The sequence below is a fragment of the Ranitomeya imitator genome, chromosome 2, assembly GCF_032444005.1.
Source record: "Ranitomeya imitator isolate aRanImi1 chromosome 2, aRanImi1.pri, whole genome shotgun sequence".
Classification (NCBI taxonomy): Eukaryota; Metazoa; Chordata; class Amphibia; order Anura; family Dendrobatidae; genus Ranitomeya; species Ranitomeya imitator.
Genome location: NC_091283.1, coordinates 253,645,812 through 253,672,753, shown reverse-complemented (window position 1 = coordinate 253,672,753; position 26,942 = coordinate 253,645,812). Strand labels below are relative to the sequence as shown.

General features: G+C 41.6%; 1 protein-coding gene across 1 annotated transcript in view; it reads right to left on the bottom strand.

Annotated features, from left to right (window-relative positions):
* The window catches only part of LOC138662952 (zinc finger protein 585A-like), a 187,238-nt gene that overhangs the window by 91,144 nt on the left and 69,152 nt on the right, over positions 1-26,942 (bottom strand). Inside the window, exon 6 of the mRNA XM_069748964.1 lies at positions 11,600-12,227. Coding sequence (XP_069605065.1) covers positions 11,600-12,227 — 628 coding nt within the window. The remainder of the gene's footprint in view (positions 1-11,599; positions 12,228-26,942) is intronic.

The following is a 26,942-nucleotide window of genomic DNA, read 5'->3' as shown; positions in this document are numbered from 1 at the left end:
AACTGCCTATTTATTAATATCTGCATTCCTGCAAAGAACTATTGCCTATTATTAACTGGCTATTTTCCTACTACCTGACACTGCCTCTTATTAACCTGTTGTTTGCCACCACCACGCTTAAAGCTGTTTAGCTTAGCCAACATGAGCTCTAATAGTAAGGATACTAATGACACAGAGTCCAAAGCTGCTGATGGCGCACGTAAGATTAGGTCTGATATAAAGTATACTAATAATGCAGAGCAAAAAGACGCCGATGCCGCACGTAAGCGCAAACAGCGTGCTAACAAGAGTACAGAGGATAGATGCAAGCGCATGGACACTGTTAAGTATACTAATGACACAGAGTCCAAAGCTGCTGATGGCGCACGTAAGATCAGGTCTGATATAAAGCATGGTAATGATGCAGAGCGAAAAGCCGTAATTTGAATAAATAAAGTATATATGGATTCTAGACTCCAGATTCTTTAGAATCGGGCTGCCATCTAGTTGTTAATAATATTTTACATTCCCCCCTGATTATGATTTGAAAAATATCATAATCAATCCTAAACTCTTTCTCTCACCATTCGTATCACATTCATTCGTTATTCTGAAAACCTTGTATCAACATCTGTCTTGAATGTCAGCTGAATTTTGGAGACTAAAATAAAATTAAATCAAAGATTATATTTTTCTTTTTAGCATTTCTCTTAAAATATCATCTTCCTTTTTCATCTCTATCTTTATCTTTTTGTAAATATTCTTAATTTTACACATAATAACTATTTGATATACGATACACAGCAAAACTATAATAAATATTATAACAATCGGATTAGATAATACATTTCCTGCAGTCATTTTCGCTGAAGACTGTGACCAACTAGATACGGATTTTCCTAAATTTCTCCACCAAGATGAGCCTGACATACTCGTCCATTCATGTTCAATATCATTTAAATTCCCTTGCTCATGTCTGAATACAATTTCAGCTTCTTTTAGTTGTTTTGTTAACAAATTTAACAAACCCTTGTCTTCCTTTATCTCATTTGTCCACATATTCCAAGGAAAATTATTTATTTGGGACAAATTGAACTGTATTGGAAGGATTTTTAGGTTTCTTGAACCTATTAACATAATATTAATACTTCCTTCCTTCTTTGAGAGAGTTTTCACATTTCCCTCGATACAATATAAACCTATTGTCAGATTTTCAGCATATACACAAGATGAAAAGAATGTAGAAACAACTTTTTCTGACATAACTTGGAAACAAATGTTATCAGCGCTTACTGGTGTCACCAAGTCAAGGATCGTGTGTACATTCTCAACTCTGGCATGACATGAGGTATGATTATGGAAACATGAATGGTAAATGACTTTATCCTTTCCAGGTAAACACATTACCTTAGAAACAAAATTTAAGCATGAAGAAATGTCTAATTGTTCAGTGTTTGTACCGTCAAATGCAAAATCTGTGTACTGTAATTGATAATATAGCAATTGTGTACGACTAACAGGGATTCCAAGAACAGTTATAGGAACCAGGGTTTCTTCTCTTCCTGACACTGGAATCAGTGATGTTTCTACACAAATGTTCTGTTCACATCCTAACCACTTATTTACCCACAAATCTGTATGATTTAATGTAAAATTATATTCTGTAGGCAAATTCCTCATTAGTCCTAAAGGTGTAATTCCACTTTGTAAAGCTTGTGCAATCATTTTCAGATTGGTGGAATATTCAATCTGAATTTCTAGACACGTTTTGGCCACTTGAGATTCCTGTTCACTTTCTATTAAAGCTAAAGTAGCATCCTGTAGATGTGACACGGAAGATCCCAATACAACAGCAGTGTTCAAAACCATCTTCTCAAGGACTTGACTCAAACTTTTCTGAATCTTTACCCCTTTACCTCCAATATACCCCACATTTTTCAAATCTGATTTAAGTGTATGTATGTCCATAGTGTTAATTAGACTTCCTACTGTTCCTAATCCCCCCAAAATACCTTCTAACACTCCCCTCTTACTTCTAACTTGTGCTGAGGTTCTTTTCCCATTGCTCTATTCCCATTTCCATGTTAATGAGATGTGATTGACAATGGGGATATCTAGAAGAGATTTCCCAATTAGACATGTTAAAAGTCCATATCATAGTCATAAACACTCCTTCTCGTAATAGAGGTTTAGATTGGAATTGGTTAATTTGGAAAGGAGTAGATGGTTGAAATCTTGTCTGTGTGCATACATTATCTACTGCTGACCTTATATTCACATTTACATCTTTACATTGTTTGTAATTATTTTTCGTTAAAATGCAACATTGGTAAAGTCCAGAATCCTTAGGAGATGGATTATCTACAGAAAAAATAAAATTCTTATTCAACCATCTCACATTACCGGATTGACCTCTGTGTATAACATTTGTTGGACCATTTGAAAAACTTCCCAAAATAATCTATCTTTGGTCCATGTTAACAGAGATTCCGAAGGTAACTCTAACCTTGTGTTGCATTTTAATGACAAAGGAGACATATTTTCTTGACTGTGTACTGTTTGTGGTATAACCCTTACTTCTGGAGCTATAGTATTTGTTACTGTAAAAATTACAGATACCTGTACTTGTACTGGTTCTCTAGTTATCTGGAAGTTCCATGTTTTTACCCAATCTTGATCTCCCTCTGTAATAGAAAGTAATGAAGGATCTAAAATTTTCCCAAAAAGTTGTGTCTTTAACCAAATATCTGTTTTGGATAGTGTTGAGCATTCCGATACCGCAAGTATCGGGTATCGGCCGATACTTGCGGTATCGGAATTCCGATACCGAGATCCGATACTTTTGTGGTATCGGGTATCGGTATCGGATCCATAGGGATGTGTAAAATTAAGAATTAAAATAAAAAATATTGATATATTCACCTGTCCGGCGGCCCCTGGACATCACGCTGCTAACCGGCAGGCTTCTTTGTTTAAAATGCGCGCGTTTAGGACCTGCGAATGACGTCCCGGCTTCTGATTGGTCGCGTGCCGCCCATGTGACCACCACGCGACCAATCAGAAGCCGCGACGTCATTCTCATTCATTAAACTCCTAATTCTAGGAATTGAGGACCTGCGAATGACGTCACGGCTTCTGATTGGTCGCGTGGCAGTCACATGGGCGGCACGCGGCCAATCAGAAGACGGGACGTCATTCGCAGGTCCTAAAAGCGCGCATTTTAAACAAAGAAGCCTACCGGTTAGCAGCGTGATGTCCAGGGGCCGCCGGACAGGTGAATATATCAATATTTTTTATTTTAATTCTTTATTTTACACATTAATATGGATCCCAGGGCCTGAAGGAGAGTTTCCTCTCCTTCAGACCCTGGGAACCATCAGCATACCTTCCGATACTTGGTGTCCCATTGACTTGTATTGGTATCGGATATCGGTATCGGCGATATCCGATATTTTTCGGGTATCGGCCGATACTATCCGACACCAATACTTTCAAGTATCGGACGGTATCGCTCAACACTAGTTTTGGATGTTCCAAACTTCCCTTTTGCGATCATATCATTTGTAATATCACCTGACCACACAGCTTTTTTTTCACCTCTTATCTCTATATTCCAGATTAACACATCTGTAGGATTACATTCCCATGTGCTTGTCTTATTATTGTGTACATAATCTCCTTGTAACTGTATGAACCCAGTCTTAGGTCCTGTGGTAGCATGTAATATTATGTCAGTGTCGTGTATGAAGTGTAACTCAATACAGCATTTTACACCATAACCCATGCAAATGTTTCCGGTAATATCTACTGAATTGTCCGGTATGTCTTCATCTATTAAGTTTTGTAGACTTGATCCTCTTGGTTTCCTCGAATGTAGAGTTCTTTTGAAAGGTTCATTCACTTCACTAGTGATGGTTCCACAATGCAAAGTCTCTTCTGCGTAGAACACAGTTGAAATAGTACAAAGCAGCAGAAATGTGATTCCCATCAGATAGTAGCTTTTCCTGGGAAATGTCTTCTCCTGAAGGATTGGTGTTGATTCCCTTCCATCAAGGCCATGATGTTTCGTATTCCAGCTCTTATTGGAATCCATTTCTTCCTAAAAGAAATGCAGTATCATTATTTTGCAATATACAATTTGCACTGATCGACATGTACCCACACTCTTTGTTGTCTGCGGGTATTTTTGACCACATTAGATGCTCGTTGCACAAGAATCATAACTTGTCCCATGGTTTCAGTAATCTCAAAGGGACCTTCCCAATTACTTTCCCAAGGTCCATTCTTCCTGAAAGTTTTGATCATCACCTGAGCCCCTTTTTTGAATTTGGATTCATATGGTGGCTCCATTCTCTGCATTCTTGATGCAGCATGTGGAAGAATCGTTTTTAAATTTTCCTGCAACAATTGCAACCATTTGGACCTTTCAACACCATCTTTTTGAGGTGTGGACAAAAATGGTTCATGTGGAAAAACCAATGGCATTTTCCTTCCAGTCATTAGTTCAAAAGGAGTAAACTGAGTTGTGGAAGAAGTTGTTCCTCTTACACTCAACAATACAAAAGGTACGGCATCAACCCAAGTATTGCCTTTGTCCAATAACATCTTGGCAATTCTGGATTTTATTGTTCTATTCATCCTTTCCACAATACCTGCAGACTGTGGATGGTAAGGTACATGGAACTGTTGTTGTACCCCTAGAATAGTACAAACGGCTTGCATGATTTTTCCTGTAAAGTGACTTCCTCTATCGGAGGAGATCATCCTTGGGATCCCCCAAGTACAAAAGACATGATTAACTAATGCTCTAGCTGTAGACAAAGCATCATCTTTTCTGACAGGTAAAATTTCAACCCATTTAGAAAAAACATCTACTACCACCAATGCATACCTGTGACCATTTTTACCTGATGGTAACGGTCCAATGTAGTCGATTTGTAGTGGAGACCATGGACCATCTGCAGGTGCGGTTCGGACTAGTGGCAGTTTCTGTCCTTTTGGTCTTGGATTAATTTGGGCACAAATGAGACATGATTGGACAACACTTTGTACTGTCTCTTCCATCTTTTCCCAGTAAAATTTCTCTCTGAGAATGTCTAACAATTTCTGTTGGCCCAAATGACCCAAACTTTCATGATTATATTTTGTGAACTCAGCCTGTAGATGTTTTGGTACAACAGGACGCAACTCCCCGTTTAAGTCATGACACAAAACCCCGTTTTCACAAACAAAGGGAGGTTTTGGATCAACCCGGGAAGCAACAAAAGATGTGTCTTTTTCTTGTTCTTCCGCAAAATAAGGGATATGCGTGTCTGTTTTTTGAACTGCTCTAACCTCGAGAGGTTCAGGTTGAAACACTTCTTCTCCTGTCAGGGCTGCCTCTTTGGCTAACCTATCTGCTGTGGCATTTCCAACAGATAATTCATCATCAGATTTTTTATGGGCAGGAACCTTAACAATAGCAAAACCATTAGGGGTTTTCGATGCTATTTCAAAGATTGTTTTCAGTGTGTCACTATGTACAAGGGTCTTATTAGAAGAATCTACATAGCCTCTTTTTTCCCAAACTGGCAAATAATCTGTCAGTGATCTCACAACATAGGAGCTATCACTGTAGATTACAATGGGACACTGATCATCAGCTTCATTCAGCTGTAGTACCATTTTTACTGCTTCTAGCTCTGCCCTTTGAGCTGAAAAATGACTTGGTAATTTGTGTTTTACAACCTGTCCTCTTTTGGGATAAATAATGGCATATCATGAATAGTAGTGCCCATCTGAATAAAATCTGGAACCATTTACAAAAATTGGTTCATCTGTTGCCTCTGCCTTCCTTCTGAAAAGTGATAGACTAGGATCCTGAAAAGACTGTAAACAATCATGAGTTTGTCCTTCATATTGCATCAACGGAGGAAGAACATATTTGGCCTTATAATCTACCTCAATTTGTTTGGGAGCGCGTTTAGGACCTGAGAATGATGTCGCGGCTTCTGATTGGTCGCGTGCCGCTCATGTGACCGCCACGCGACCAATCAGAAGCCGCGACGTCATTCTCAGGTCCTAAATTCCTAGAATGAGGAGTTTAGGGCCTGAGAATGACGTCACAGCTTCTGATTGGTCGCGTGGCGGTCACATGAGCGGCACGCGACCAATCAGAAGCTGCATCGTCATTCTCAGGTCTTAAACGCGCTCATTTTAAACAAAGAAGCCTGCCGGTTACCAGCGGTGATGTCCAGGGGCCGCCGGAGAGGTGAATATATCAATATTTTTTATTTTAATTCTTTATTTTACACATCACTATGGATCTGATACCGATACCCGATACCACAAAAGTATCGGAACTCGGTATCAGAATTCCGATACCGCAAGTATCGGCCGATACCCGATACTTGCGGTATCGGAATGCTCAACACTACCTACCAGGTGTCTTGCACATGTCTCAAACCCTCTTTCAACAGGTGAGAGAAGCTTAGAAAAATAGCCCCAAATTCTCCACTCTTCTCACTACAACGGTAGCAGCAGAGCAGACACAGAAGTCTCTGATGTGTATACTTGCAAAGCAAATGGCGCAGAAGGATCTACTGTGGACAAAGGAGGTGCAGTTTGTAAATTCATTTTCTATTGTTCAAATGAGGTTTGTTGTTCATCACCCTAAGGACCAAAGTAATCACTATTTTCACCTGTTAAAAGATCATACAAAGGCCTGGCCTTGTCTGCAAAATTTTCAATGAAGTCCCTTGAAAAGTTTATAAGACCCAAGAAATGTCGCAATGCCTTGTGTGATGTTGGAATTGGTAGAGAAGCAATTGCCTCTATCCTTTCCTGCAGTGGCTGTCTTTTTCCTGGACTCAACAACACTCCCAAAAACCTGACCTCGGTCTGCACCAATTTGACCTTTTTGGTGTTCAATTTTAACCCTGCATCATGCAGCAGCTCAAACAATTCTGTCAGAAGAGAAACATGTGATTCTTTATCCTCAGTAGACAACAGGATATCATCCACATACTGCAAAATACAATTAGGCCTCAAAAATCTAGATAATACCTTTGCCAACGCCTGATGGAAAACACTAGGTGACAAATGTGCTGCTTGAAGGAACCTACAAAACAGATATTGTTCATCCAAGAAAGTAAATGCAAACTTGTACTGACAACTCTTTTCAAGAGGTATACTGAAAAAACATTACTGATCTCTAGTACAGAGAAGTATTTTGCCTTTTCATTCAACCTTGCCATCATGTCATGAATATCTGCAACAATGGGTGCTACATTGGGAGTATGTTTGTTAAACATCCGCAAATCCAATATCATTCAATAAGAACCATCAGATTTAAGGACACACCACAAAGGATTGTTACTTACGGAATTAGCCTTTTGGATGACACCTTGATCTAACAATTCCTGTATAATCTTTGACATAGAATCAATTGATTCTGGAGGCAATTTATACTGACGCTGAGGATCTCGCCCTTCCACATTTACAACAACATCCTTCATTGTACCAACCTCATTCCTGAACTTAGCCCAAAGAGAAGGAAAAAGCTGTACAATTTCTGTCAATACCTTGTCACCACCAGTTTCAGGCCACAAATGATCTGTTGACACAACATCATTTAAGCAAATACTTCCAACATGGCTATAATCACTAGGATCAATGACTACAGGTTTACAACCATCAGAATCTTTCCAGATAACTTGATTTCCTAGATCGACTACCCATCCAAAATTTCTGCATAAAATCTGTGCCAAGTATATTTTCAGAATCACGACAATACCAAATGTCAATTCCTGCTTTGATAGGTGTTTCCAACGTCACATTGGTAACTAAGGTTGCTTTAGTTCCACCTTGTCCACTAAAACCAACAATTGTACAAACTGGTGAATGTGGTTGTAGCTTAAAATCAAGATTTGTAACACTTAATTGGGCTCCTGTATCAATAAGAAATACAACATTCTGTCCTGCTAGATTTACCTTGACAAATGGTCTTCCACAGTCATCCAATGTAACTCGAGTCACAAATTACAATGGATGGGGTGTAGTAATTGTCTGTGATTGTCAGAAAGATGGAGGAGATGGGAGAAGACCAGTGTCCTTTTTAAAAGCACTTGGAATTCTGTCCCTGGACTCAGTTTCCTTCATTGTCATTGCTCTGATCTGTCTGATTAATGGTGCATATGGTGACTACGTTTGTCTGTTGTCAGTGTGAGTACAGAAGAATGTAATGGAGGTGCGGAAGGTTTGGTGGATGATTTTGGCATGAGTCCATTTTCCCTTCTCAATTCTAAATATGTTTCTGGCTAACATAGTACCAAGATATATATCTTTCCCGCATTATAAAAGGCATCCATCTTGTCATTGTAGTTTGGAATGTCTTTCACAATTTTCATTAACTGATCGTGTATTTTGAATTTGTGCTGCTCTGTCATGTAATTTCTTCCATTGTAGTTCACCTGCCTGTAAATCTACTGAAACATGTGGATTTTGTGTGTCTGGTACAAATGATGTGGCGGCATTGTCTTCACGTTTGTTTGATCTTGTAAGAACAGAAGCCTTTTTTATATCTTGGTGCAATTTGGACAATAATTCTGTTCGAGCATCGATTTGATCTTCCAATTTTTCATTATGTTCTGACAAATACAAAACAATGTGGACAATCAAAGTAATCCCCGTCAGACTCTTGTGTGTCACCTTGTGTGTCAGTATGACCAATCTCTTGTGTGATAGTACATGCTTTATGTGTTTGTGTTTCAGTTTTCTCAAAGACTAAATTATTGTACACTCGGACCATGTACATGACATTTTGAAGCTTTCTCTGTAACTTTTTTTTACTGAAAAACCTCTGATCAATCTTAAGATTCTCTGCTTCACATTGGCTATAAAAACTAGACCATAATTGTGAATCTGTATGGCTATGAACAAACAAACTCTATATTACTTTTCTTAGAATAATCATGAATGAAATCCATTTTCTCACCTGTGGAATATCTTTTCCTCTCCTGGATTGATCCAACCGTCAATGGATGGTCCTCTGTGTCTCTACTGAAATCCTCAGACCTCCGTCATGGGACACATCCAGCTCTTTATGGTTGGAGACACGAATCCTCACTGTCTGTAGGCTCTGTCTGATCCTTGTGACGTGAAATAGCAGAATTCCTGCGCCTTGAACAACAGGTGTTTAGCAGAGCTCTCCACCTCTGTGTGCAAGGGAAAGGATTTCACAAAAATAGCACAAAAATCAGATTTGGCAGGGCTCGCCAAAATGTTAGAGAAAATAACAGTTTCTTACTTTTTAAGTAGGAGCACAGTTAAGATAGAAAGGAAAGCAATATTGAATTGTGTGGATAAAACAAATCTTGTTTAATGTTCATTCAAAAAGTGATGACAAAAATGAAGAAAAGTAAGTTCATAGCACTTAGTAAGTATTAGATTATAGAAAACAAGCATTCATTGGTTCTTACATATGGTTTTGAAGTATGATGTGATCTGGGTTGGAGATTCTTAAAGTATGAGAGATCTGTCTGAACAGGAGTTAGTGCATGTAGAAAAGCCACGGAGACACCATCATGTGTTTCTCAACGCAAGCAATAAATAGCCAGGTCTTTCACCGGGAAGGAACAACCACGGGAAGGGCAGCATCCAAAAAGGAAAACCACCTATGCCAAAACATGGTGTCCATCCACAGACAGCTGTTTCGGGGTATTTGCCCCTCATCAGTGTGGAGTAGGAAACTGGCTATTAGGAGCAGTGCCTAGTAAAAGGAACAGGAGTTAGGTCAGCTTATATACTATTTTGACCCATAGACTTACATTGGATCTATTTTTCCTGTCTCATAACCACATATGGTGATCTGCCACTATGTTCACAGCCTCTACCATATTAGACGAACACTAGTAACTTGCGGAATATGAATATCAGTTTTTTGTACATTACCTCATTTTGAAATGCTTAAGCATATAGCCTGTGACCTTTAAGAACCATTTATTATCTCCAAATAGCCACAGTTCTGACAAAAGCCCTATAGTTCTGACAAACAGAGAACAGATGTATCGGCCACAATCCTCAGAATAACTTAGTCCCTCACTATCCAGAGTACCTATTTGCTAGTTAGAACCTGCATATGTTAAGTAAACTATATTTTTTAATTATTATTGAAATACTAATATTTTACAGTGGCTTACCCTCCTTCTGGAGTGTGTCAATGACTGCCTTTTAGACATCTGTCCAGTCAGCAGTCTTCCTCATGATTGTGGAGCCTACTAAAACAGACCAAGGGACCTTTTTAAAATGTTTAGGAAGCCGTTCCAGGTGATTTTATTCTAATTTACTGACATAATGACTTTTGCGTTTTCATTGGCTGTAGGATCTAGTCATCAACAGAAATAAACACTTGAGATATATCACTCTATAATGACTCTATATAAGAGTTTCACTTTTTGCATTTAACTGGAATAAATTACCGTATTTTTCCGACCATAAGACGCACTTTTTTTCCTCCAAATTTGGGAGGAAAGTGTGGGTGCGTCTTATGGTACGGATGTAGCATGTGGGGAGGGGGGCAGCAGTGAGTGGGATCGCACTGTTATCCCACTTCAGGATGTCCCTGCTGCCCAGAATCACCGCTGGGGAAACCACGTGGTCCCGATGATTAAGTGCAGTGAATATTCATTAGCGGCTCCCTGCCCACCTATCAGTTGAACGGTGAGCCGGGAGCAGCAAATGAATACTGCACTTAAGCAGGGACACACATGGCTTCTCCAGCGCTGATTCCTGCAGCAGCTGGGGAGGTCTGTGTGTCCGGGGGAGAGGAGGCAGCAGCAGCAGTGGCCAGAGGAGAGAGGAGATTGCTGCATGCCTGCCATGCCTGGGCTGGACGCCAAGTGCTGTGCACAAACAGGACCTGTTTGATGTCAGGAGTGGGCGGGCTGGAGCATCACATGGCAGCTCAGAGCCCTCCCTCTTCTTGACATCATCACAGGTCCTTCAGGCTCTCCACTAGAATCTGCAGCTTCCTCATAACCTGTGCTGTGGAAAGGAAATGAGGGAAGGCTCTGTGTGCAGTCATGGGATGCTTTTACCTCACCACAGTGTGGCTGGCTGCCACATTTAAGAGGTTAGTCTTTACAAAACACAATAAAGCACTCTGCCACTCCTTTGGTGAACTATAACTCCCAGCATGTCATAGGATCTGCAGGACATGCTGGGAGTTATAGTTCTCCCATGGGATTTTAAAGCAGCAGTCCAGTGTTATTTTGCAGTGCTGGAGTGGTGCTTTCAATATAAGCCCTGTGCCCCCATTCTTATACTCACCCTCCAGCATCTTCATATAGTACTGTACAGACACCACACTGGTCTCGCAGCTTCCAACATAATAACATACTATTATATATAATAACACCACATATAATAGTATGTTATTTATGTTATTAAATATTTTACCACATTTTTTTGCTTCCAATATTTTTTTTCCCTATTTTCCACCTCTAAAACCTGGGTGCGCCTTATAGTCCGGTGCGTCTTATAGTCCGAAAAAATACAGTAACTTTTTGATAATATTCTAACTTAGTGAGAAGCACTTGTACGTGACTATGTAAACACAATTAAGAACATAAAAAAAGCTTCTCCCCTGTGTGAATTCTTTGGTGGCTAGAAAGAGATGGTTTCTTCACAAAACATTTTCCACAATATGAACATGAAAATGGCTTCACCCCTGTGTGTGTTTTTTGGTGGGTAACAAGATTCGTCTTCCTGTTAAAACATTTCCCACATTCTGAACATGAAAATGGCTTCTCCCCTGTGTGGGTTTTCTGGTGGGTAACAAGACTCGATTTGTGGTTAAAACATTTCCCACATTCTGAACAGGAAAAAGGCTTCTCCCCTGTGTGGGTTTTCTGGTGGCTAACAAGACTCGATTTGTTGTTAAAACATTTCCCACATTCTGAGCAGGAAAAAGGCTTCTCCCCTGTGTGAGTTTTCTGGTGGCTAACAAGACTCGATTTGTGGTTAAAACATTTCCCACATTCTGAGCAGGAAAAAGGCTTCTCCCCTGTGTGGGTTTTCTGGTGGCTAACAAGTCTCGATTTGTGGTTAAAACATTTTCCACATTCTGAACAGGAAAAAGGCTTCTCCCCTGTGTGAGATCTATAATGTCTGATAAGAACATTTTTATCTGTAAAACATTTCCCACATTCTGAACAAGAATAAGGCTTCTCTCCTGTGTGGGTTTTCTGGTGGCTAAAAAGATGCGCTTTCTGGTTAAAACATTTCCCACATTCTGAACAAAAAAAGGCTTCTCTCCTGTGTGGGTTTTCTGGTGGCTAACAAGATGCGCTTTCTGGTTAAAACATTTCCCACATTCTGAACAAGAAAAAGGCTTCTCTCCTGTGTGAGTTCTTTGGTGGGTAAAAAGTTGCGCTTTCCGAATAAAACATTTTCCACATTCTGAACATGAAAATGGCTTCTTCTCTGTGTGAATTCTCTGGTGACTGACAAAATCTGATTTCTGGTTAAAACATCTCCCACACTTGGAACAAGAAATTTTATTGTCGGCTTTGTGAAAGTTTTGTTGTTTGAGAAATGACTTTTCTAGTGGAAAACTATTTTCATATTCTGAAAATGAAAATGTCTTCATTGCTTTAGGAGTAGTTTGTTTTTTAATGCTTATTTTGTGACTTTGATTTTCCTTAGTAGTCGGTAATGAATCAGAAGACAGGATCTGTTCCACAGGATCAGATGACGGATCTTTGCTGTGAAGGGATGATGGTATATTTGGAGTAATGGCATTCACTTCAATTGTATCCTGTGGGATCTCAAGATTATCTGATTTAAACATTGAAGATGTCAGCTGTCCTGCTGATCTTCTGGTACGGTCATCTGCCAAGAATAAAACCAATTATTATTTTAGAATAAAATATCCTTAAATTCTATATTTTTGACCATTTCTACTTAAATGGTCTGTAAAAATGGCAAGTTATGCAAAATTATTGAATTATTCCCCAAGACAATGACAATTTACAGTTTACTAGACTGTGCTCAAACCACATTAAGCATCCATGCTTTTGGCATTACTATAGTGAGAAGAAATCACTTATTGTATGGCATGTGTATCTCCTTGAGCACAATCTGGGCACTATGTGTTATGTAATAACTTGGGATATTTGCAATTTTCACTTTCCAACATTCACTGCGCGTGCTAATAACTGGAAACTGCAAGTGGAGTCAAAATAGTCACTATTCCTATAATTTATTGAGGGTTATAATTTACAAAATGGAGTCATTTTAACCCCTTCATGACCCCAGCTTTTTTTGGTTTTGCGTTTTCATTTTTCGCTCTCCTCCTTCCCAGAGCCATACCTTTTATTTTACCGTCAATATGGCCATGTGAGGGCTTATTCTTTTGCAGGACGAGTTGCACTTTTGAATGACATTATTGGTTTTGGCATGTTGTGTACTAGAAAACGGGAAAAAAATTTCCAAGTGTGGTGAAATTGCAGAAAAGTGCAATCCTACACTTGTTTTTTGTTTGGCTTTTTTGCTAGGTTCACTAAATGCTAAAACTGACCTGCCATTATGATTTTCCAGGTCAGTACGAGTTCATAGACACCAATCATGTCTAGGTTATTATTTATCTAAGTGGTAAAAAAAATTCCAAACTTTGCTAAAAAAAATTGCGCACTTTTACGATACCTGTAGCGTCTCCATTTTTCGTGATCTAGGGTTGAGTGAAGGCTTATTTTTTGTGTGCTATGCTGACATTTTTAATGCTACCATTTTGGTGCAGATACATTCTTTTGATCGCCCGTTATTGCATTTTAATGCAATGTTGCGGTGACCCAAAAAAATTGTAATTCTGACGTTTCAATTTTTTTCTCGCTACGCCGTTTAGCAATTAGGTAATTTTTTTTATTGATAGATCGGGCAATTCTGAGCGCGGCAATATGAAATATGTGTATATTTGATTTTTTTTTGTTTTATTTTGAATGGGGCGAAAGGGGGGTGATTTAAAACTTCTATATTTTTTTCATATTTTTTAAAACATTTTTCTTACTTTTGCCAAGCTTCAATAGACTCCATGGGAGGCTAGAAGCTAGCATAGCCTGATCAGCTCTGCTACATAGGAGCAATGCTCAGATTGCTCCTATGTAGTAGATTTACTGCATTGCTATGAGTGCTGACCACAGGGCGGCGCTCACAGCAATCAGGCATCAACAGCCATAGAGGTCTTCAATAAACGTCTGGTTGTCATGCCGACGCATCGCTGACCCCCGATCACGTAACGGGGGTCAGCAATGCATGCATTTTAGACCCGATGGCCGGAAGCGCTAGTTAAATGCTGCTGTCAGCGTTTGACAGTAGCATTAAACTAGTTAATAGTGTCGGGTGGATCGTGAATCCACCCCATCCCCCCGCTCTTGCGAGCACATGTCAGCTGTTTTGAACAGGCTTTGATGCGGGCTCACCGCCGGAGGCCACATCAAAGCGGGGGTTCTGACCTCGGATGTACTATCTCGTCCGAGGTAAGAAAGGGGTTATAGGGATTTCATCTGCTCTGGTTTTCTGCTATTTTGTCATATTAGGAATTCTGCAAATGGTGCGTCCCATCTCCTCTAGTATCTGCTCCTGCAATGTCTGCTTTGGACACCAGACGCTGCCTTACTCATTCTGAAGGCAATGCTGGTAACAGAGGTAGTGTTTGAGCCAGAAGCTCTTGGCGGTGCAGGGTCCTACCACCCACTAAGATTAGGGTGCCTGGCATCTGTAGTACCATCCAGTCTGGCAGTATAGGTGTGTGTGCTGTCAGCTGCAGTAATCTGCTCCCTGTTTTAGCCATTTGGAAAGCACCATTTTTTTAATCAGATAAATTTGTATTAAGGATAACAAGATTTACATCAGACCACATGTTTATACTCATTTTATGCTTACCAGTAAATTAACCCCCCATGGAGGCCATATCAGGAGCAAACAATAATTCATCCATAGTTGACAATATCAAACAGAGTTCCAGTTTACCATAAGTTGTACTCTATAATACTATATACTGGTAGAACATTAATCCTATCCAACCACGGCTGCCATAATTTATGGAAGAAATCTAGCTAGTCTCTCCTGGTGGAAATGCTTTTCTCAAGCTCAGTTATGTGGTTTGTTTGAGCAATGAATTCACGTCTGGACGGAGGCTCCTCTCTAACCCTATATTTTGCAATCAGTTTCCTTGCAGCAAACTATAATCTTGCAGTTACAATTTTAGTCGTATTGTCAGTTAATATTTACCCTAATATACATATCAACGGATCCCTAGGGATAACGTACCCATACACCACTCCAATGAGGACAATCTGGGACAATGCCAAAGCATATGCAATATGTCTGCCTGAGGCCGGTTTCACACGTCAGTGGCTCCGGTATGTGAGGTGACAGTTTCCTCACGTACCGGAGCCACTGACACACGTACACACAGTGAAATCAATGCATCTGTGCAGATGTCATTGATTTTTTGCGGACCGTGTCTCCGTGTGCCAAACACGGAGACATGTCAGTGTTCGTGGGAGCGCACGATTACACGGACCCATTAAAGTCAATGGGTCCGTGTAAAACACGTACCGCACACGGACGTCGTCCGTGTGCAGTCCGTGTGCCGTGCAGGAGACAGCGCTACTGTAAGCGCTGTCCCCCCACTGGTGCAGAAGCCGCGATTCATATCTTCCCTGCAGCAGCGTTTGCTGTAGAGAAGATATGAATAATCGTGTTTAAAATAAATATCTTCTATTGTATGAGCGGTCACGTGGGGCCGCCCATTACAATCATGAATATGCAGCTCCACCTCCCATAGGGGTGGAGCCGCATATTCATTACTGTAAATGAGTGGCCCCACGTGACCGCTCATACAGTAGAAGGTGCGGCCAGGACAGGAAGCAGCGCCAGCCAGCGAGGGAGCCGGGTGAGTATTTTAACAACAGCGGGGGGGGGGGGGGGTTGGTTTGGCACATTGATATTTATTTTAAACACGATTATTCATATCTTCTCTACAGCAAACGCTGCTGCAGGGAAGATATGAATCGTGGCTTCAGCACCAGATGCAGGGGACAGCGCTAAACTTTATATTAAATGGGAGCAAGCATATGGCAGACTATACTAGATTTGAGAAAAAATAATGGGATATGTCATGGAGCAGTGGAGAAATTCCAGATTACTTAACCCCTTTACCCCCAAGGGTGGTTTGCACGTTAATGACCGGGCCAATTTTTACAATTCTGACCACTGTTCCTTTATGAGGTTATAACTCTGGAACGCTTCAATGGATCCTGGTGATTCTGACAGTGTTTTCTCGTGACATATTGTACTTCATGACAATGGTAAAAATTATTTGATAGTACCTGCGTTTATTTGTGAAAAAAACGGAAATTTGGCGAAAATTATGAAAATTTCGCAATTTTCCAACTTTGAATTTTTATGCAATTAAATCACAGAGATATGTCACACAAAATACTTAATAAATAACATTTCCCACATGTCTACTTTACATCAGCACAATTTTGGAAACAAAATTTTTTTTTGTTAGGGAGTTATAAGGGTTAAAAGTTGACCAGCAATTTCTCATTTCTACAACACCATTTTATTTTAGGGACCACATCTCATTTGAAGTCATTTTGAGGGGTCTATATGATAGAAAATACCCAAGTGTGACACCATTCTAAAAACTACACCCCTCAAGGTGCTCAAAACCATATTCAAGAAGTTTATTAACCCTTCTGGTGCTTCACAGGAATTTTTTGAATGTTTAAATAAAAATGAACATTTAACTTTTTTTCACAAAAAATTTAATTCAGCTCCAATTTGTTTTATTTTACCAAGGGTAACAGGAGAAAATGGACCCCAAACATTGTTGTACAATTTGTCCTGAGTATGCCAATACCCCACATGTGGGGGTAAACCACTGTTTGGGCGCATGGCAGAGCTCGGAAGCGAAGGAGTGCCATTTGACTTTCAATGCAAAATTGACTGGAATTGAGATGGGACGCCATGTTTCGTTTGGAGAGCCACTGATGTGCCTAAACATTGAAACCCCCCCACAAGTGACACCATTTTGGAAAGTAGACCCCCTAAGGAACTTATCTAGAGGTGTGGTGAGCACTTTGACCCAACAAGTTCTTCACAGAAGTTTATAATGTAGAACCGTAAAAATAAAAAATCATATTTTTTCACAAAAATTATCTTTTCGCCCCCAATTTTTTATTTTCCCAAGGGTAAGAGAAGAAATTGGACCCCAAAAGTTGTTGTACAATTTGTCCTGAGTACGCTGATAGCCCATATGTGGGGGTAAACCACTGTTTGGGCGGATGGGAGAGCTCGGAAGGGAAGGAGCGCCGTTTGACTTTTCAATGCAAAATTGACAGGAATTGAGATGGGACCTCATGTTGCGTTTGAAGAGCCACTGATGTGCCTAAACATTGAAACCCCCCACAAATGACACCATTTTGGAAAGTAGACCCCCTAAGGAACTTATCTAGAGGTGTGGTGAGCACTTTGACCCACCAAGTGCTTCACAGAAGTTTATAATGTAGAACCGTAAAAATAAAAAATCATATTTTTTCACAAAAATTATCTTTTTGCCCCCAATTTTTTATTTTCCCAAGGGTAAGAGAAGAAATTGGACCCCAAAAGTTGTTGTACAATTTGTCCTGAGTACGCTGATACCCCATATGTGGGGGTAAACCACTGTTTGGGTGGATGGGAGAGCTCGGAAGGGAAGGAGCGCCGTTTGACTTTTCAAAGCAAAATTGACAGGAATTGAGATGGGACGCCATGTTGCGTTTGAAGAGCCACTGATGTGCCTAAACATTGAAACCCCCCACAAATGACACCATTTTGGAAAGTAGACCCCCTAAGGAACTTATCTAGAGGTGTGGTGAGGACTTTGACCCACCAAGTGCTTCACAGAAGTTTATAATGCAGAGCCGTAAAAATAAAACAAAATTTTTTTCCCACAAAAATTATTTTTTTAGCCCCCAGTTTTGTATTTTCCTGAGGGTAACAGGAGAAATTGGACCCCAAAATTTGTTGCCCAATTTGTCCTGAGTGCGATGATACACCATATGTGGGGGGAACCACTGTTTGGGCACATGGGAGGGCTCAGAAGGGAAGGAGTGCCATTTGAATGCAGACTTAGATGGAATGGTCTGCAGGTGTCACATTGCGTTTGCAGAGCCCCTAATGTACCTAAACAGTAGAAACCCCCCACAAGTGACACCATTTTGGAAAGTAGACCCCCTTAGGAACTTATCTAGATGTGTGCTGAGCGCTTTGACCCACCAAGGGCTTCACAGAAGTTTATAATGGAGAGCCGTAAAAATAAAACAAAAATTTTTTACCACAAAAATTATTTTTTAGCCCCCAGTTTTGTATTTTCCCGAGGGTAACAGGAGAAATTCGACCCCACAATTTGTTGTCCAATTTGTCCTGAGTGCGCTGATACCCCATATGTGGGGGGGAACCACTGTTTGGGCGCATGGGAGGGCTCGGAAGGGAAGGAGCTCCATTTGGAATGAGGACTTAGATGGAATGGTCTGCAGGTGTCACATTGCATTTGCAGAGCCCCTAATGTACCTAAACAGTAGAAACCTCCCACAAGTGACACCATTTTGGAAACTAGACCCCCTAAGGAACTCATCTAGATGTGTTGTGATAGCTTTGAACCCCCAAGTGTTTCACTACAGTTTGTAACGCAGAGCCGTGAAAATTAAAAAAAAAAATCTTTCCCCCCAAAATTATTTTTTAGCCCCCAGTTTTGTATTTTCCCGAGGGAAAGAGGAGAAATTCGACCCCAAAAGTTGTTGTCCAATTTGTCCTGAGTACGCTGATACCCCGTATGTTGGGGGAAACCACCGTTTGAGCGCATGGCAGAGCTCGGAAGGGAAGGAGCGCCATTTGGAATGCAGACTTAGATGGAATGGTCTGCAGACGTCACATTGCGTTTGCAGAACCCCTAATGTACCTAAACAGTAGAAACCCCCCACAAGTGACCCCATATTGGAAACTAGACCCCCCAGGGAACTAATCTAGATGTGTTGTGAGAACTTTGAACCCCCAAGTGTTTCACTACAGTTTATAACGCAGAGCCGTGAAAATAAAAAATCTTTTTTTTTCCCACAAAAAATATGTTTTAGCCCCGAGTTTTGTATTTTCCCAAGGGTAACAGGAGAAATTGGACCCCAAAAGTTGTTGTCCTATTTGTCCTGAGTACGCTGATACCCCATATGTTGGGGTAAACCCCTGTTTGGGCACACAGGAGAGCTCGGAAGGGAAGAAGCACTGTTTTACTTTTTCAACGCAGAATTGGCTGGAATTGAGATCGGACGCCATGTCGCGTTTGGAGAGCCCCTGATGTGCCTAAACAGTGGAAACCCCCCAATTATAACTGAAACCCTAATCCAAACACATCCCTAACCCTAATCCCAACAGTAACCCTAACCACACCTCTAACCCTGACACACCCCTAACCCTAATCCCAACCCTATTCCCAACCGTAAATGTAATCTAAACCCTAACTGTAACTTTAGCCCCAACCCAAACTGTAGCCCTAGCCCTAGCCCTAACCCTAGCCCTAACCCTAGCCCTAACCCTAGCCCTAACCCTAGCCCTAACCCTAACCCTAGCCCTAACCCTAACCCTAGCCCTAACCCTAACCCTAGCCCTAACCCTAGCCCTAACCCTAGCCCTAAACCTAACCCTAACCCTAGCCCTAACCCTAGCCCTAGCCCTAACCCTAGCCCTAGCCCTAACCCTAGCCCTAACTCTAACCCTAGCCCTAATGGGAAAATGGAAATAAATACATTTTTTAAATTTTTCCCTAACTAAGGGGGTGATGAAGGGGGGTTTGATTTACTTTTATAGCGGGTTTTTTAGCGGATTTTTATGATTGGCAGCCGTCACACACTGAAAGACGCTTTTTATTGCAAAAAATATTTTTTGCGTTACCACATTTTGAGAGCTATAATTTTTCTATATTTTGGTCCACAGAGTCATGTGAGGTCTTGTTTTTTGCGGGACGAGTTGATGTTTTTATTGGTAACATTTTCGGGCACGTGACATTTTTTGATCGCTTTTTATTCCGATTTTTGTGAGGCAGAATGACCAAAAACCAGCTATTCATGAATTTCTTTTGGGGGAGGCGTTTATACCGTTCCGCGTTTGGTAAAATTGATGAAGCAGTTTTATTCTTCGGGTCAGTACGATTACAGCGATACCTCATTTATATCATTTTTTTATGATTTGGCGCTTTTATACGATAAAAACTATTTTATAGAAAAAATAATTATTTTTGCATCACTTTATTCTCAGGACTATAACTTTTTTATTTTTTTGCTGATGATGCTGTATGGCGGCTCGTTTTTTGCGGAACAAGATGACGCTTTCAGCGGTACCATGGTTAGTTATATCTGTCTTTTTGATCGCGTGTTATTCCACTTTTTGTTCGGCGGTATGATAATAAAGTGTTGTTTTTTGCCTCGTTTTTTTTTTTTTTTTCTTACGGTGTTTACTGAAGGGGTTAACTAGTGGGCCAGTTTTATAGGTCGGGCCGTTACGGACGCGGCGATACTAAATATGTGTACTTTTATTGTTTTGTTTTTTTTATTTAGATAAAGAAATGTATTTATGGGAATAATATTTTTTTTTTTTTTCATTATTTTGGAATATTTTTTTTTATTTTTTTTACACATTTGAAATTTTTTTTTTTTACTTTTTTACTTTGTCCCAGGGGGGGACATCACAGATCAGTGATCTGACAGTTTGCACAGCACTCTGTCAGATCACTGATCTGATAGGAGTGCAGGCTGCTTCACAGTGCCTGCTCTGAGCAGGCTCTGTGAAGCCACCTCCCTCCCTGCAGGACCCGGATCCGCGGCCATCTTGGATCCGGGGCTGGAGGGAGCAGGGAGGGAGGTGAGACCCTCGCAGCAACGCGATCACATCGCGTTGCTGCGGGGGGCTCAGGGAAGCCCGCAGGGAGCCCCCTCCCTGCGCGGTGCTTCCCTGTACCGCCGGCACATCGCGATCATCTTTGATCGCGGTGTGCCGGGGGTTAATGTGCCGGGGGCGGTCCGTGACCGCTCCTGGCACATAGTGCCGGATGTCAGCTGCGATAAACAGCTGACACCCGGCCGCGATCGGCGGCGCTCCCCCCGTGAGCGCTGCCGATCGCATATGACGTACTATTGCGTCCTTGGGAAGTAAAGCCCACCCCACATGGACGCAATAGTACGTCTAATGGCAGAAAGGGGTTAATGTATACAAGTGAAAGAAATTTTCAATATATATAAATATACCGTGATAAGCAAGTGAGAAAATAGTATAAACAAATAACTAAAAAATAATCCTTTTTTTTTGTTTCTCGTGTTTAAAATAAAGATCCATGTCCCCACCCCTCCACCCCCTATGCGCCCGCCCGCTGTTATTAAAATACTCACCCGGCTCCCTCGCTGGCTGGCGCTGCTTCCTGTCCTGGCCGCACCTTCTACTGTATGAGCGGTCACGTGTGGCCGCTCATTTACAGTAATGAATATGCGGCTCCACCCCTATGGGAGGTGGAGCCGCATATTCATGACTGTAATCGGCGGCCCCACGTGACCGCTCATACAGTAGAAGGTGCGGCCAGGACAGGAAGCAGCGCCAGCAAGGGAGCGAGCCGGGTGAGTATTTTAAGAACAGCGGGGGGGCGCACAGGAAGTGGGAGGGGGGTGGGGACATGGAGCTTTATTTTAAACACGAGAAACTAAAAAAAAAAAAAAAAAAAGGATTATTCATATCTTCTCTACAGCAAACGCTGCTGCAGGGAAGATATGAATGGGGCTTCAGCACCAGTGGGGGGGACAACACTTACTGTAGCGCTGCCTCCTGCACGGCACACGGACTGCACACGGACGTTGTCCGTGTGCAGTACGTGTTTTACACGGACCCATTGACTTTAATGGGTCTGTGTAATCCGTGCACTCCCACGAACACTGACATGTCTCCGTGTTTGGCACACGCAGACACGGTCCGCAAAAAATCAATGACATCTGCACAGATGCATTGATTTTAATGTGTCTACGTGTATCAGTGGCTCCGGTACGTGAGGAAACTGTCACCTCACGTACCGGAGCCACTGACGTGTGAAACCGGCCTAAACCGGTGTTGCACTCATTTATGGTGGACCATTGGAGCTACTATGAATCCTGACCAGAAGATTACAGAAAATAATATTGCTCCCCATTTCAGGAGAGATTGTGCAGTAATCTGAATTTCTTAGGATGAAAAACAATGTAATTTATGAGGTGGAGTGAATCCATGAAACCAGGGCTGGAGCCAACACATCTCCTGCAGGCGGGAATAAATGTACGGTGGGTACAGAAAGTATTCAGACCCCTTTACATTTTTCACTCTTTGTTTCATTGCAGCCATTTGGTAAATTTAAAAAAGTTCATTTTTCTCTCATTAAATGTACACTCTGCACCCCATCTTGACTGAAAAAAATCAGAAACGTAGAAATTTTAGCAAATTTAATAAAAAAGAAAAACTGAAATATCACATGGTCATAAGTATTCAGAGCCTTTGCTCATACACTCATATATCAGTCACACGCTGTCCATTTCCTTGTGATCCTCCTTGAGATGGCTCTACTCCTTCATTGGAGGCCAGCTGGGTTTAATTAACCTCCGGAGCCTTTTTCAGTTTTGCGTTTTCATTTTTAACTCCCCTTCTCCTCAGAGCCATAACTTTTTTATTTTTCCATCAATATGGCCATGTGAGGACTAGTGTTGAGCGATACCGTCCGATATTTGAAAGTATCGGATGGTATCGGCCGATATCCGAAAAATATCGGATATCGCTGATACCGATATCCGATACCAATACAAGTCAATGGGACACAAATATCGGAAGGTATCCTGTAATGGATCCCAGGGTCTGAAGGAGCGGAAACTCTCCTTTAGGCCCTGGGATCCATATTCATGTGTAAAATAAAGAATAAAAATAAAAAATATTGATATACTCACCCTCTGACGCGCCCTGGTTGTCACCGCTGCAACCGCTATGCTTTCGTTACAAAGGATGAGCGCGTTAAGGGCCTTCGATGACGTCGCGGCTTGTGATTGGTCGCTGAGCGCGTCAGAGGGTGAGTATATCAATATTTTTCATTTTTATTCTTTATTTTACACATGAATCTTAATCCCGATACCGATTCCCGATATCACAAAAGTATCGGAACTCGGTATCAGAATTCCGATACCTGCAGTATCGGAATGCTCAACACTAGTGAGGACTTGTTTTTGCGGGACGAGTTGTACTTTTGAATGACACCATTGATTTTACCATGTCGTGTACTAGAAAATGGGGAAAAATTCCAAGTGTGGTGAAATTTTAAAAAAAAGTGCACTCCCACACTTGTTTTTTGATTCTCCGGGTCATTATGAGTTTATAGACACCAAACATGTCTAGGTTCTTTTTCATCTGTGTGGTGAAAAAAAAACAAAAAACCTTTGTTAAAAAAAAAAAAAAAGAACATTTGCGCCATTTTCCGATACCCTTGGCGTCTCATTTTTCGCGATATTGGGTCGGGGAGGGCTTATTTTTTGTGCGCCGAGCTGTCGTTTTTTAATGACACCATGTTGGTGCACATACGATCTTTGGATCACCCATTATTGCATTTTTTATGCAATGTTGCGGCGATCAAAACAAGTAATTCTGTCAATTTTACTTTTTTCTCGCTATTCCGTTTAGCAATCAGGTTAATCCTTCTTTTTTTATTGATAGATCAGGCAATTCTGAATGCGACGATATCAAATATGTGTAGGTTTGATTTTATTTTTATTGTTTTATTTTGAATGGGGCGAAAGGGCTGTGATTTGAATTTTTATATTTTTTATTTTTATATATTTAAAAACTTTTTTGTTTTACTTTTGGCAGGCATCAATAGTCTTCATAAAAGACTAGAAGCTGCCACAACCCAATCGGCTCTGCTACATAGAGGCGATGTTCAGATGGCCTGTATATAGCAGATTTACTCACTTGCTATGAGCGCCGACCACTGGGTTGCGCTCACAGGAAGCCAGCACTGACAACCATAGAGGTCTCCAGAATACCTCAGGTTGTCATGCCAACACATCCGTGACCCACGATCATGTGACGGGGTCACCAGTTTGCATATTTCCTTCGTGATTGCCATAAGTAAAATTTAAATGCCGCTTCAGAGTTTGACAGTGGCATTTAACTGGTTAATAGCCGTGGGTGGATCTCTATTCCACCCGCGGCTATTGCGGGCACATGTCAGCTGCTCAAAACAGCGGACGTGTCCCCGGAAAGATGTGGGCTCACCGCCAGAGCCCACATCAAAGGGAGGGAGTCCGACTTCAGCATACTATTACTCCCGATGTCGGTAAGGGGTTAAACTGATAGGACTTGATTTGGAAAGGCACACACCTGTCTATATAAGACCTCACAGCTCACAGTCCAAGTCAGACCAAATGAGAATTATGAGGTCAAAGGAACTGGCCAAGGAGCTCAGAGACAGAATTGTGGCAAGGCACAGATCTGGCCAAGGTTACAACAGAATTTCTGCAGTACTCAAGATTCCTAAGAGCACAGTGGCCTCCATAATCCTTAAATGGAAGAAGTTTGGGACCAACAGAAGTCTTCCTAGACCTGGCCGTCCAGCCAAACTGAGCAATTGGTGAGAGAGGTAAAGAAGAACCCCAAGATCAATGTGGCCGAGCTCCAGAGATGCAGTAGGGAGATGGGAGTAAGTTCCACAAAGTCAACTATCACTGTAGCCCTCCACCAGTCGGGCCTTTATGGCAGAGTAGTGCAAGAGATATGAAAGCCTGCATAGAGTTTGCTAAAAACACATGAAGGACTTTCAGACTATGAGAAATAAGATTCTCTGCTCTGATAAGATGAAGATAGAACTTTTTGGTGATAATTCTCAGCGGTATCACTGCTCATCACCTGCCCAATACAATCCCTACAGTGAAACATGGTGGTGGCAGCATCATGCTATGGGGGTGTTTTTCAGCTGCAGGGACAGGATGACTAGTTGTCATTGAAGGAAACATGAATGCGGCCAAGTACAGAGATATCCTGGATGAAAACCTCTTCCAGAGTGCTCTGGACCTCATACTTGGCCAAAGGTTCCCCTTCCAACAAGACAATGACCCTAAGCACACAGCTAAAATAACAAAGGAGTGGCTTTAGAACAACTCTGTGACCATTCCTGAGTGGCCCAGCCAGAGCCCTGACCTAAACCCAATTGAGCATCTATGGAGAGACCTGAAAATGGCGTCCACCAATGTTCACCATCCAACCTGACGGAACTGGAGAGGATCTGCAAGGAAGAAAGGCCGAGGACCCCCAAATCCAGGGGTGAAAAACTTGTTGCATCATTCCCAAGAAGTCTCAAGGCTGTACTAGCTCTAAAGGGTTAATACTGAGCAAAGGGTCTGAATACTTATGACTAGGGTTGAGCGACTTTTACTTTTATAGGATCGGGTCGGGTTTCACGAAACCCGACTTTCTCAAAAGTCGGGTCGAGTGAAATCGGCCGATCCTATAGAAAAGACGGGGTCGGGGTCGGCCGAAACACGAAACCCAATGCAGTGCATTGGGTTTCTAATGGTTCCCAGGGTCTGAAGGAGAGGAAACTCTCCTTCAGGCCCTGGGATCCATATTTAAGTGTAAAATAAAGAATTAAAATAAAAAATATTGCTATACTCACCCTCTGACGCGCCCTGGTACTAACCGGCAGCCTTCCTTCCTTAGAATCAGCGCGTGAAAGACCTTAGATGACGTCGCGGCTTGTGATTGGTCGCGCGACCGCCATTGTGACCGCTCACGTGACCAATCACAAGCCGCGACGTCACCGAAGGTCCTTCAAGCGCTGATTCTTAGGAAGGAAGGCTGCCGGAAAGAAGCAGGGCGCGTCCGAGGGTGAGTATATTCCTATTAGGTATATACTCACCCTCGGACATGCCCTGCTTCTTTCCGGCAGCCTTCCTTCCTAAGAATCAGCGCTTGAAGGACCTTCGGTGACGTCGCGGCTTGTGATTGGTCGCGTGAGCGGTCACATGGGCGGTCGCGCGACCAATCACAAGCCGCGACGTCATCTAAGGTCTTTCACGCGCTGATTCTAAGGAAGGAAGGCTGCCGGTTAGTACCAGGGCGCGTCAGAGGGTGAGTATTGCAATATTTTTTATTTTAATTCTTTATTTTACACTTAAATATGGATTCCGATACCGATTTCCGATATTGCAAACATATCGGAACTCGGTATCAGAATTCCGATACCAGATTCAGAAGATCGCCGACATCATGGCCGACCCCTACACAGGGGTCGGGTCGGGTTTCATGAAACCCGACTTTGCCAAAAGTCGGCGACTTCTGAAAATGGCCGACCCGTTTCGCTCAACCCTACTTATGACCATGTGATATATCAGTTTTTCTTTTTTAATAAATTTGCAAAAATTACTACATTTTAGTTTTTTTTCAGTGAAGATGGGGTGCAGAGTGTACATTAATGAATAAAAATGAACTTTTTTGAATTTCCAAATGGCTGCAATGAAACAATGAAAAATGTAAAGTCTTCTTCTGAATACTTTCCGCACCCGCTGTATATTACAGCCACGCACAACTTAGAGATATATCATGGCCCCGGTGTGATGATTATTATGTGTATCACAATCCTCCTTGATGTTAGTCGGTTTTAATACAAATTGAAAAGTCAGGATAAAGGGAAACTCTGTTATTGTGCAGAAATTCACACTTGGCCTCACTGCACATTTAATGTTGTCGCTCATAAAAGTGAAGTTTGTCCAGAAAGACTGGACCTGGTCTTGTAGGGACCATATGATCACATTCAGCAGCACAGAAGGGAGAGAAGGGAGATTCCTCCGATATCAGGGATCTAAAAACCACCCAAGCGATCCATAATAGGATGACCA